Source organism: Pinus tabuliformis, chromosome 8 (assembly GCF_031772625.1).
Source record: "Pinus tabuliformis cultivar Carrire ecotype Pingquan chromosome 8, CPIR1, whole genome shotgun sequence".
In the NCBI taxonomy this organism is placed as follows: Eukaryota; Viridiplantae; Streptophyta; class Pinopsida; order Pinales; family Pinaceae; genus Pinus; species Pinus tabuliformis.
Window position 1 is genome coordinate 288,627,604 of NC_142294.1, and position 14,294 is coordinate 288,641,897.

Consider the following 14,294-nt stretch of genomic DNA (forward strand, 5'->3'; position numbering starts at 1 on the left):
TAAATTTCCCTTTAGTTCCGTGCATAGTCTTATTTGGGGTTCAACACCAGCTTCAAAAATTCAAGGTTGAGCTTCAACCACTTTCATAAAATGCGGAAGACCACAAGTTCTTGAATTTTATAATGCGAATTAGAAATCAATCCCACTACCCATCCGATCCCTTCAGGAGACCCCAGAGGACTAGCATATCCCGATAAATTTGAGCACTTGCCAAGCTTGTAGCCTTGATTGCTCTTACAGCTCAGACTACACTTGCAGCTGAGGATCTTCACACTGAAAGAGCTAGGTTCAAGTTTCAACACCGATAGGAATGAGAAATCAAAAATACCAATAAATTATCCACAACGCGACAGCGAAATTGAATTTTCTCTGCATAAGAATAGAAAGACAACTATTGATCGTTGCTGAGATTAAAAATGTGTAGAAGCCAGTGCAATATAAAGTGTGTAAAAATTGTGAAGCAGAGATCCATAGAATTAACAAAGCGGTAGTCCTCCAAATGTCGGTCAATATCCAAGAGAAAAATGGTTCAGTGATTGAATAAAATAAAGTCGAATGGTTTGGAGTAATTTCATTGATTCATAGTCAAGGTTGAAAGCATACAATGACAAATACCGAATATAGAGAATGCCCACAGCCTGAAAATTTGTGCACACCATCCAGCAACCATGAACTCACTCCTAAAAAATATACTACGATAAAATGTACAGAGATTTCAGCTAGCGAAACCAGTTATGCTTTACACATATTTAGAAATGAGGTTGGATGACTTGAACGTGTAATATTCTGATCTGTACCACACTAAGGGTTGATCAGAATAAAAGAAGACTACTTTGTTGCATGATTACATCTGCAGCATGAAAATGATACTTCAAAGTATATAAACTCAATTGTTAAGCAACTCGTTGGGGTGAACTTCCTGAACCGGAATTTTGGATAGCCTGTGACTATCTGAATCATCCAATATCTTCGCAGTATGAGACGAGGATTGTAAGTGAGGATCCTGAACTGTCTTTTCCTCGGGAGTTTGAAATCCATTTAATTCTCCATTTGAATTTTCAATCCTATTATCTCCATGATAAACCTTGTCACCAGGGTAGCCACTTGTTTTCTCCGAAGAGACAGAGGGATTGTTTGGGTTTCCACTGAAACCAGCATGTTCAGCCATAGCATTAAATTTCTGTTCCTGACAGAAATAACAAAGTGTTAATGGTAGTTACGAATAAGAAACCTGAAACATATTTCCACTAATACTTGTCAAGTCAGTCTACATTTAATATTAAACATTCTAAGATCAATAATGTTCACTACTCAAAGTTATAAAAAGTCCAAGAATCTGTGTTGCCTTCCAATTGGTCCTTGCAATTTCTTGTATGATGGAAAATTTACATTAGGTAATTTGGTACAAGCCAAATACTTGACTATTGTCCATCAAAACCTTATTGTCTGGTTTTCAAAAAAAACAATAAAAAACAGTATTTTTTCCCTGGCCCTTCTTTTGCCAATATGAACTCAATATAAAAAGTCATAACATGAAACTCCAGCCAACATGTCTTCTGAGCACATCATACATGGCTGTTAAAGGTAGTTTGGGCTGTTCCTTCTAGTAAAAGGCAGCAAAAATCTCCTTCCCCATTTTAAGAAAATATAAATGGATATGACTTTGTCTATAGGAGCATTCTTTATAAAGGGATTCTATCTCATGTCTCAATCAATTTTACCAGAGTCGGATGGCAGAATTACTCTATAAGAAAGAAGTGTATGAGTTGTCTTGGACTTGGGAAAAGAATCAGGAGTTGACTTGGAAATTTAAATGGGAAAAAAATCAGGAGTTGACTAACTTGTACGAAAAATACATTTTTCATTAATATGAAAGTTTACAATGTCCTTCTAATCCAAATTCTACCCAATAACTTGTTTCATAGTACATAGATGGTACTGCATAATATAAAACTCCATGGATGGCAGAAAAGTTGACAGGTCTGTTTGTTTGCTGAGATATTTGATCAGAAAAGCAAGTAAAATGAGTGTTTTATTGTTTTTCCCATGTATTTTATAGAGAGATAACCAAATATAACTTGCGAGTCAACCTCACCAAGTCAATTTTGCCATGCTCATGAGCTAAAGTCAGAAGTATACTTGGGTCTAAGTCAGACTCAAAGGAGCTGATTCAACTTAGTTTTCTCAAAAAGGATAGTCAAACTTGACAGTCTATCAGACTTAGAAGAGAAATGTAACATTGGCCTCAATATGAATAGGTTAAAGAATAGAGTATTTGTCTACCCTTGAAATGATGCTCAGACATAGTGGGCCGTGTTGCCTCAAAATCTAGCAGGCCTTGTGAGAGGCCTCACAATAGAAGGACTAGACCAAGTGACAACACTATCCCAATGTCACCACAGCCACCACCTCCTGCTCTTTATGGATTTTCACCACAAGGGGGGCTTCCCTATGTATAGTCACCTAAGGGATATTCTAAGTTTAAGGCTAGGAGGTGACAAGGATAGGCTAATGAAAGACGCTCAAGGACAAGACTCAAACTAGCATGAGCAAGGCAAAATGTGCCCTACAAAATCCTATCTAGGGCACAAGTGATGTAGGGTTTAGTGAATAAGAATGGTAACAAGCTTAACAAGGTAGACAAGGCCAAGAAAAGGCTTGACAAGATGAATATAGTCAATGCTTGCAACAACAAGCCTTTAATAAGTCCCAAGTTGAGGCCTACGGCTAGATTAGGATTTACCCTAGGGAAAAATTGCTTAGGGCTTGTGATGTCAACCCTAAAAAGGAAGAATTCACCCTGGAAAAGGTGTGACTTTGAGGAAATGAGTTACGAACCACATGTAGAACCCTTACAAAGGCAAAATGCACTTACCTAATTGAATTTGGCCCTAAGCCTAGCCTAGCGGCTTGCCTTGAAGGGCCAAAACTTTAAAGGAGAGAAAAATTTAGGTTTTGGGAAAATTTTACAGTGTGATCACCTATGTGGAAAGGTCAGTGCTTATTCTTGGGTGATGGAGTCTAGAGGGAGATCTACTTATGAAAAATCAAACCTTAGAATGGAGTAAGGGATAATGAAAAACCCTACTTTTCAAACCCTAGCTATCATTTTACGAGGGAACAAAATCATTGACAAGAGCTTAAAAAGAAGGATCACTCAAGGGATTGTCACGCAAATCTTAAAGGGTAATGCATACAATACTTTGCAAGAACATTGGACATGTCGAACATGAGGGACGAGCTCTAACGTGGCCGCAGGCGGACAGGTGGCGCGCGCGCATCACCGCACCTGCACAGGAGACAGTCTAACACTTTTTTACCGCAGTAAAGCTTGATTTTTGTCGTAGTTGTTACTAACTTTCCTGACCTATCAACATCTGGTCCTTGCGCTCGCGGTCAACTATTTCCTCCAGCGGTCTCGGTGGCAGTTTCCGACTATGGACAGAATGGATATCGAGGAGGAGGCGGTAGATTATACCCAAGACCCGTATGAGGGACAGACTATCTTTGGCAGCCATAGTCCTAACCCTAATCTAGACTGCTCTGCAAAGAATAGGCATTCATATCTAGGTTCTTCACTGATCGTCTCGTTGCCTGGATATTCCTCATCACCGCTGCGCTTCGGTTCGCTCTCCCTGGAATCATCGGGCCTTGATTGCCCTCCGCTTTCTCCCGGAACTCTCAATTTACTCACTACCGTTGCGCCTCCATCACCCGCTTTTGATCCGCTCCCATCCTACAACCCCTCGCCCCCTCCCTGTTCAAACCCTCATTCTTCATCAAACCCTAATTCCCTTCCCTCGGGATGTTTCAACTCTCCGGTTATTAAGGTCAAAACATTGATCCCTCAGGCGGTCGAAGGATCAGATCCTCTGAAAGAACACCCGTCGGCGCCGAGAACGGGAAAAAGGAAAGTCAAGTGCATAAAGGCCACTACGAAGGACCTCACTATTACTTTTGGCGAAGACATTCCAATGGGCGAGGTAGTAGACAAGGCCAATACAGTTCTCGTTGGGCATGTTAGAGGAAGGGCATACTCTGTGGCTAGGTTAACCAGTTGGGTAAAAGAAATTTGGGGAGGCACGCTACAAGAGTTACCAGAAGTTCAAGGTCTTGCAAGGGGATGGTTTGCACTGCACTTCTCCAAGGCGGACTACACAGAATTGGTGCTCGCGAAATATTGGCATATTGAGATGGCATCGATCCTTCTCAAGCGCTAGTCGCCATTATTCGATCCAGGGTGGGAACAAATAGGTGCAGGACCCATATGGGTGTGCTTACCGGGACTGCCCCTTCAATATTGGTCTGAAGCGATGTTTATTAGGATCGGGAATGCCCTCGGCACTTATCTGGATTACGACAAGACCTATGCGCAGACAAAGAATCGAGCGCTAGCAAGAATCCTGGTGCATTTGGACGCTACGGAGTGACTACAAGAGAAGATTACTCTCAAATGGAGGCATTATACCAGAGTCCAGATTTTGGATTACGAGGGGGTTCCTTTTCAATGTAGGAGGTGCCACAAGGTAGGGCATGTATTCAAGGAATGCCCTATGCTCACGAAATCAACAGAACCCCTCGAATCACCAGCACCACAAAAAGGGAAAGCTATTGCAAGTCAGATCAGCACCCCGGCATCGGTCCTTAAAGAACAAAAACATGGCGAATCCTCAAAGGCCGCGGAGGAGCATTACAGAGCGCCCTCGCCCCCACTGACTCGAGCTAGAGCCGCTGCTGCCGCGGAAAGAAAAGCGGGTACAGCTCTCTCTCCTCCCCTTTCCTCTCACTTTACTTCTATGTCTTATGTTGTCTGTGCATCATTTGAATCTACTTCAAAATTGATTAAGCCACCTGCCATTACTTGTGAAATCTCCTTACCCCCGCCCATCATCACCTCCACCGCCCCTATCCTGCCCTCCCCTCCACCCTCACCCAGGGTCTCGGCCATTATCCATCCTGCTCTGCCCCACTCATACAACCTTCGCTCTCGGCTCATTCCGGATCCTTGCATCCAGACTGGGCTAGGTCTCACCTTCCTTGGACCATCCACTCAATCATCCCGGGGTCACAAATCTAATCTACCCAAAGCTATCCAGAAGGCCAAGGCTAAAGTAGTCTCTAGTAAACAATCCACTATGGAAGGGGTTCTTAGAGCATTGAATACCCCTGGGAGGGTTCCTCCATGAAATGCCTCTCCTATAATTGCAAAGGTATGGATAAGACCTCCAAAAAACTAGCCCTGAGGAGGTTATCTGAAAGTGAGCCCGTTGATATTATAATGTTGCAGGAAACCCTGGGCACTGCTGAATCCATCGATCAAACCCTTTCCTCCATTAACCCTGGTTGGCATTTTCATTCTCTGTATGCTATGGGTAGATCAGGGGGATTATCCATAGGATATAATCCACGCACCATTAATGTATATGCCACTTGGGGAGGCACAGGATTTATTGGACTAGATCTATTCTCGGCCGAGCTCGGCTTGTCCATCAGATTCATCAATGTATATGGCCCCTGTCATCGGAGAGAGGAATTTTGGCAGCACTTCCTTCATACCAATATCACATCAGTGGATCAGGTGATCATTGGGGGCGACCTAAACTTTTCACTAGGTTTTGGGGAATCCTGGGGATCACAAGCCCAAATTGACCCCTTGACTAATTTCTTCAAGGATATCCTAGACCAGCATGATCTCACTAATGTCCCCATGATCAAGCCTTTGCCCACTTGGAGAAACAGAAGAGTTGGGGAGGCAGCTCTGGCTAGAAGACTTGATCGTTTTCTGATTAAAGTTCCTTTGCTTCAACATTTTTCTAGATATAGACAGTGGATTGGGTCTGGGGGCATATCTGACCACTCACCCATCTACTTGGAAATTCTTGGACCTGATGCCAAGCCAAAGGCCCCTTTCAAATTTAACCATGTCTGGCTCCAAGATGAGGGATATACAAAGCTGGTCAAAGACTATTGGACATCTCACCCCATCTCTGGTCACAGATCCGCGACTGAAGGTTTCTGTCACAACCTATCTTTAGCTTAAACATTTATCCATAGAATGGGCAAAGGAGAAAAAAGCGAAGGATGATCAGACCATTACAACTATTGAAGCTGAGTTGAACAATCTATTAGATGACAGAAACAAAGGTTTTGCCTCAGCTGAAGAGAAAGCAAAGATGATTGAGCTCAAAAAACAGAGAGACAAGATACTAAAGGAAAGAGAAGAAACATGGAGACTGAAGAGTAGGGCAATATGGTTACAGGCAGGAGATGAAAACACAAAGTTCTATCACAATTATGCAAAAGGAAGGAAGATAGCCAATACCATTTGGAAAATGCCCCTTCCGAATGGAGAGATGGCTGATACTTTCAAAAAAATATCTATGTTGGGTACCACTCACTTTCAAAATCTGTTCAGATCCCCTCAAGAAGCCAATCTGACTGATATCATACAAGTGGCAGGCCATTTTCCTAGATATGTGGGGGAGCAGGCAACAATTGAACTCAATGCCCCGGTCACTCTGGAGGAACTTGAAGGGACCTTAAAATGGTTCAAAAAAGATAAAAGTCCGAGTCTAGACGGGTGGACGATTGAGTTTTACCTGGCCTTCTATGATCTTCTGGCCCAGGACCTTCTCCAAGTTGTGGAGGAATGCCGGTCTTCTGGCAAAATGTACAGCGCTATCAATACTACTTTTATTGCCCTCATTCCCAAATCCGATTCCCCGGCATCCTTCAATGATTTCCGGCCTATCTCCCTTTGCAACTGTCTCTACAAGATCATATCCAAAATCATTACAAATCGTATTAGGCCCATCCTGTCTCAGCATATCCTCCCTGAACAGTTTGCCTTCCTGGAAGATCGATAGATCCACGAAGCCATCAGTACTGCACAAGAAGCCATTCATTCTATTCAATCCAGAAGACTCAAGGGGATCATCCTCAAGATAGATCTGGCTAAAGCTTTTGACCGGGTAAGCTGGCTTTACATTAAAATGATGCTTATCCACTTGGGCTTTCCGCATCTCTTTACCACATGGATCATGGCCTGCATTACTACGCCCACTTCTAGTCTCCTCATCAGTGGTTTTGCCTCTCCTTTCTTCCATGCTGAAAGAGGACTCAGGCAAGGATGCCCACTTTCCCCTCTCCTCTTCGTGATTGTCATGGAATGTCTAAGTAGGCTAATCTACCATGAAAAGCAAAGCGGCAGATTATTTGGATTGAAAATCAATGATCAATGCTACCTCACTCATCTCCTGTTCGTAGACGATGTCCTTATTTTCCTGGATGGCAGCATTCATGATTCGAACGCCCTTGACAAGATCCTTGACATTTTCTCCCGGACCACTGGTATGCAAGCAAATCATGCTAAATCCACCATCACGATGGCCCATACTTCTGCTCAAGAATCCACCTTCGCCTCGCTGCACTTTGCTTATTGCCCTCGACCTCTTGATCAGGGTTTCAAATACTTAGGGTTCTGGATCAAGCCCATGAGTCAAAAGATAGCTGATTGGACTTGGTTGGTCACCAAATTAGAGAAAAGAATCTCTCACTAGTGCCACTATTTCCTATCCAGAGCAGGCAGGCTGGTGCTGATCAAATCTGTTTTAGAAGCCACTCCAGTCTTCTGGATGGCATTAGCATGGATTCCTAGAAGTATCCTGGCCCGGCTCAAATAGATTTGTTGCAGATTTCTATGGAATGGAAGCCAGGACAAAAGAGTCTTTGCTTGGATAAGTTGGAACAAGATTGCGTTGCCCAAAAAATGGGGTGGATGGGGCCTCAAAGATCTAACCTCATTTGCACAAGCTTTGGCTGCAAAAATGGGATGGACTCTCCTCACCAAGCATAACCTATGGACATCCATCTCATACCATAAATATATCTGGCCTCTCCAAATTATGGACTGGATAAGGATGCCACGTTGGAATAAGACAGGCATATCCTCGGTTTGGAAATCTCTTCTATTCTCGCTCCCTCTTATTCGAAGCCACCTGGCCTAGAGGATAAATGCAGGTACAAGTGCTCGCATTGGTCTGGACCCTTGGACTAGGGGAGGGGGTCGATGTCTCCTTCCAAGAGAGCTCACCCTTCTTCTAAATCAACAAGACATCAAGGTAATTGCTCATGTTGCGGATCAAGAGACTACCTCTGTTTTTACTCAAGCATGGAAATCTGCCACTCAGCTAAATCTACCTCCTCAATGGCACCATATCTGGAATGAGTACACAAATGCTTTGCGTGAGTCACACATCCGTATCAAAGAGGGGCCAGATGAGCTCATATGGTGCATGGCAGAATCTGGAATCTACACTCCAAAGGAAGGCTACCTGTGTCTGCTACAAGATAAACAACCTGATAACATACAATCTTGGTGGCAGAACATATGGAAGTTAAAATCTCCTCCCCGCACCAGACTTTTCTTCTGGTGCATCCTTTGAAACAAAGTACCAACAGGGGACACACTCTCTCACAAATCTATGTATGGTCCTCATTGGTGCATCCTTTGTAAACAGAGCTCTGAAACGACCGAGCACTTGTTCCTCACCTGCAATACCACAAAACAGATATGGAGATCTGTTGCTGCTGAGATCCGATTCACGGGAGAATGGAAAGGAGACAGTATAACAGTTGCATGGGAAGCCTGGAACAGTGCACACTCTAGGACAAATCTACCATGCCTCCCCCTGATTATTTGCTGGGCTATATGGTTGGCCAGAAATAAATTGACCTTCGAGGACAGCATCATCAGATGGCAGAGCATAACTGCCAAAATCGTAGCAGCCTTCTTTGAGCTACCTGAATACTCTCCGCCTCGACCCCGCAGACCAACTGTTCCCAAACCAGTTGACCACTCCACACTGTGGGCTTTTTTTGATGGGGCAGCCCAACAACAAGGATGCGGGGGGGGGGGCTTCCTTTTATACCTTTCTGATCAACATTACTATAGAGTCAAAATGGGTTTGGGTGGAGGAACAAACAATTTCGCAGAATTAATCACTCTTCGACATCTTTTACATTTTGCTCTAAATCATGAATGCAGAGATATTCAGATCTTTGGTGACTCAAATATCATTATAAATTGGATCAACAATAACTCTAGATGCCACGCACACACACTTATCAACATTCTGGACAAAGTGATGCATTTAAAATCTCTATTTAATTCCATACTTGTTCGTCATATTTATAGGGAGCATAACAATCGTGCCGACGGCCTATCCAAGGAGGCCACGCACCTGCCAAGAGGACAATGGATAATCCATGAACAGAGGGGTACTTCACAATACCAGTATTATCACAAACCTTATATAGATTGGACTTATCAGGTGGATGGCACCTAAATTATTTTGTAGATCACCGGCTATATATGATGATGTAGATATCTAGTTTTTTTCTTTTATTTATGCACATCACCCTGCGAGGTGTATATGTGTTTTGAACTCCTTATAGCATCATCCTGCGTGATGATTTTTTTATTTTTGATACAGCGATTCATAGGAATGGAATTGTAGATATTCTGTACATATTACAAACTGACATGAACGCATATGCTAACAAGCACATACTGTATGTAATTTTTCAACATATAATGAAAGATTACGATTTTTTCCTGGGGAAAAAAATACTTTGCAAGAATTAATAGAAAAATATTCAACAAAACTAACAGCAATAGCCATAAAAAGATAATCAACATGTAGAATACTTACAAGAAATGTATTAACCAATCCTCTCTTATCCCAAAATGATGTATTCACAACAAGAAAGAGTTTTTCGAAAGCAAAATCTCCACAATAGATCACATCTCCACAAGTATACAAGAGTATTTTAGCTAGGCCAAAATCCTTCAAAGAGGTCGTGTTGACCACACATGTCAACTCCCCCAAGATGCAGAGTTCAGGTTAGAATAGATGAAATTTTTTCAGATTCATCATCATCATGCAGCTTCGAGATTGTCATTGTAGTTCCAAATTTTGCAGTGCTATGGGCCTTTATTGTAAAAATGATTCTAGTATGTCTATTAAGCCATGTAAAACATCTAGGTAAGCCTATGATTCTTAGCAAAGAGTTTCACTCTAGGGAGTTTTTTTTCCTCCACTAATTATTTGTGTTTTTTGATGCTTATAATTGGTAGAGTTTTCTCCCACACATACCCCAAAGCTAGAGTGGGGCTCGATGGTAAGGTCTTAGGCGAGTCCTAGTGTTATCGAGTCTATGTAAATTATCATACTAGATCATCTATCAAGTGTCGCAGAATTTGGTTGTGTCTAGAGGTCATGTTTTAATTGTAAAATTTCCCCTTCTATATGGGATGTCTATGTAATATTTGATGTAAAAAGTGTTGTCTATAGAAGTTATAGGGGGTATGAGTACTTGATTTTACACCTCAACTCCTAAACTTTCTATCTAGACACACTTTGAGGGTGGAAAATATATGTAAAACCCCTCTTGAGTCATTTATTTTATTTTCTAGCAAAAAATGTACAAAATAATTAGCTAGAAATTTGTCAAAAAATTAAAATGAGAGAAAATTAAATTCTCTCCAAGTGGAAAAATTATTAAAAATTATTGAGGACCTTTCCCAAAAGGAATCAAGTCAAAAATATGAGAAAGGTCACATTTCCAAGGTAGAAAGTTCCACTCAAAAAATTCGTTGGGCCAAAAAAATAATTTCAAGGGAAAATTGAACTTTTGGTCCAGGTGGGTATTTTGAATGAGAAGATTTCGAGAAAAATATTTTTGAAGATTTCCCAGTGGTCCAAAACCATCCAGAATTCAAAGATTGGTCCATCCAATAGATGCATCAAGGAAATCAAATTTTCCTGGAGATTTGTGCAGCAGTTATCAAGGATTCGAAACTGTTTGCAGAGGATCAAGCCATGGATCAAGGGAACTAGCCGTTTTTCCACTTGGAGGGGTCTCATGCTCTCATTTTTCCTATATATAATGAAGCTATTTGCTTATTGTATCATCAGATATCATGAAAAAATTGTAATCGAGCTCTAAGTCAAGCTATGTTGATCTCTAATATTTTTTTGGAAATAATAAATAAGTCTTTGGGGTTTATTCATGGTGGTGTTCCTCTTCTGCTTTTTGTGGTAATATTTTTTTGAATCATGTTCAAGGGCGTGATGGTCAAGGTCTCACGGTCCAATGAGATATTGATGATTGCAGGGGACACAGTTCTCGGGGAGCAGAATTTTGTCGGCGGAAGTGAGTCAGCATAGGGAAATGGCTGCAGAGAAAACCAGGATTGGACGCAGGCAGAGGCAATGAAGGGGGAATAGCACAGCGTGGGCCTACGGAAATTGGATAGTGCTGCAAGTGACAATGGCAAGATTGGACGGTTGCAATGGTAAGAGCGGACAACAACAAGGTAGAAGTTGATATGGAATGTTTTTTTTACTATGTCGACAGCAGAGCAGTGGTTGCAGAGTACGAAGTCAGCTAGGGGCGGCTAACGGTGGTCGTGTGGCGTGTCGACGCCTATTGTGCAGTGCACTGTGAATGGTGGTCTCCAGGCAGCACCGCGGGACGTCAGGGTTGGTTGGCTGGCTCTTCTATTGATTTTTATTTTATTTTTTCTTTATTTGTATTTTTATATTTTCTTTTTCTTTTTCTTTCTATATTTTTTTAACTCTTTTTTTTTACTATTGTTTTTATAAACTTATTTCATATTTTCTTTTTCTTTTTCTTTCTATATTTTTTTAACTCTTCTTTTTTACTATTGTTTTTATAAACTTGTTATATATATATATATATATATATATATATATATATATATATTCTTTTTTTCCTTTTTTTTCAATTGTTTTCTTTATTTGCTTTTTTTTAAATATAGATATATTTATTCCATTTTTTTCTATTCTCCTCCTTTTTTTCTTAACCCTTATATATATATATATATATATATATATATATATATATATATATATATATATATATATATATATATTCTTTTATTTTATTTTTTAATTTTCTCATTTCGATTTTTTTTATAACACTCTTTTTTAAATAATGGCCAAAGGTCTGACAATAAAATGGAGAATCTCCAGAAACTATATTGCGAAAGATCTCAACGACAACAAAGTTGACAAAAAGTTGATGGCCAAAGGCCAGATCAAACTAACTCTGTGCAACAGCTAAGCAGCCAGAGGATTGAACAGCTCTGATACCAATGTTACGAACAAAGTTCGTATATGCAACAAAAAGTTCACAGCACTTCAAAGATGAAGACTTCCATTAAGATTACAAGTATGTATGTTGAATAGTGTATATAAGAATTGATATGAGATGTGATTGTTACAAATGATGGCCCACTTATATACCTAGGCAGGTGCCCTTTCATTGAATGGTCATGTCTTTTTGAAGTTTAGAACATTCCTTTTCATTAACTAATCACTAGTTAATTAATCATTAATTATGATTATTTATTGTTTACATTACTTTTACTATTTTTTTATAAATTATTTTCATAACAACTATTATTTTATTGAGTACTTTGTTAAGCCAAAACCTCATATATGCAAGGCTCCTCGTATAGTGGTTGTCCAAAGTTTGAGGAGACAATATACAATTGTTTGGCATATTATTGTTGCTTGTTTGGAACTTGAGGCTTGTGGTTTGTTATGAATAAATACAATAATGTAAAACAATAATAATAATAAATAATGATTAATTAGTAACTAGTGAATGAAAAGGTATGTCCCTAAGGGCATAACTGTTGGTGAAGAGGTACTTGCCTAGAGCATATAAGGAGTTTCTCACCCTCATTGTAATCATCTCATATCAATTCTTTTATAATATTCAATACACAATTACTTGTCCTACAATGGATGTCTTTGTCTTCAAGGTATTTGAAACTTACATCATTGCATATACGAACTTTGTTCGTTACATTGGTATCATAGTTGTTTGATCCTCTGGCCGCTTAACTGCTGCAGAGAACCAATCTGATTTGGCCCTTGGCCATCAACACTTCATCAACATCGTTGTTGTGTAATTTAAGCGTTTCGCTCGAGTTTGGAGTTTCTCCATTTCTCAGTTTTCAGGCCTTTGCCCATTTTTTTAAGTGCATATATTATAGAAAAAACTAAAAAAAAAAAAGGAAATGAAAAGATGAAAAAAGAAAAGAGAAAAACAAAAAACAAAACAATATCAAGAAAAAACAAGTCTATATTTTAGGAAAAACAAAAAAAAGGAAAAAAAAATATAAAAAATCAAATAGAAAAAATAAAAAAAATTATATAGCAAGCGTGTGTGTTGTGTTCGTTTATATATATATTAAAAAAAACGAACACTGAACCGGCCCTGCAACATCGTCATCTTCCCTCTACGCGCATCTAACCCAAAGCTTCGCCACCACCGCAAACGAAACCACTGTCGCAACACAACTACAGCCACAGTGCCAACTTTGTTGACATCAGACCAACCCATCCACAGCGACATACCAAGTCCGACAACTGTCTCAACCTCAACCAATACTTTGGGGTTGACGAACTGCCCTCTCCAACCGCTGCTCAATCGGGTGCACCATCGTCGTCCGACCACTTAGCATAGTCGTCATCTGAATTAGTCGTTGTCATGGAAGAAAACACCACCACTGCTCCACGTCCTCAAGTCATAACGCAGGTTCGACTACCACCACCATACTATTGTTTCTCGTTAAGTTTTCCCAGTGTTGTGAAAAGCGTGATTAAATCGCAATTTAATGAAAAAATTGCGCCTTTTTCAGGATGGTGATCAAATCGCGATTTTTATGCCAAAAAATCGGCAACTTTTTTTTGCCGATTTTTTCCGAAAAAATCTCGGTTTTTTCAAAAAATCGCGATTTTTTCGAAAAAATCGCGGGGTTGCCGGGCAGCGCGATTTATAATGCGTTTTTTGGTTTTTTGTTTGTCATTTGGACAGTGGGCGCGCGCGGAAGGAGGAGGAGGTGTTGGAGAGCAGCTGAAGAGGGTTTGTGACCAAATCTAAGTGCTTAGAGGACAAATTCAAGAGGAGACCACCGATTTCTCCATAGAAACGGTATGTGGATTAACAATTTTTTGTTGTCATTGTTTAAAAACATTGTTTTTCTATGTTTTTCATTGTTTTTGGTTGGGAAACTTCATATGGGCACCATTTTTCTTTTGTTTTCATTGTTTAAAGAATTTTTTGTATTTTTTCATTGATTTGGGATGGGTAACTTGGTATGACTATGCGAACCAATTTTTTTTTTTTTCATTTTTTTTAAACATTGTTTATGTTTTTTCATTGTTTTTGGCATTTGCCATTTGGTTGGGTAACTT

At 40.2% G+C, this 14,294-nt stretch overlaps 1 protein-coding gene across 2 annotated transcripts in view; it reads right to left on the bottom strand.

Moving 5' to 3' along the window:
• Positions 1–536: 536 nt before the first annotated feature.
• Positions 537–14,294, bottom strand: part of LOC149235257 (protein MULTIPLE CHLOROPLAST DIVISION SITE 1-like) — a 67,900-nt gene continuing 54,142 nt past the window's right edge. Inside the window, exon 2 of one of the 2 annotated variants that reach the window (XM_089372056.1) lies at positions 537–1,180. In XM_089372056.1, coding sequence (XP_089228182.1) covers positions 887–1,180 — 294 coding nt within the window. In that variant the 3' untranslated portion in view covers positions 537–886. Of the gene's footprint in view, positions 1,187–14,294 lie in introns of both variants that reach the window. The other variant, XM_089372055.1, reaches the window with a different exon arrangement.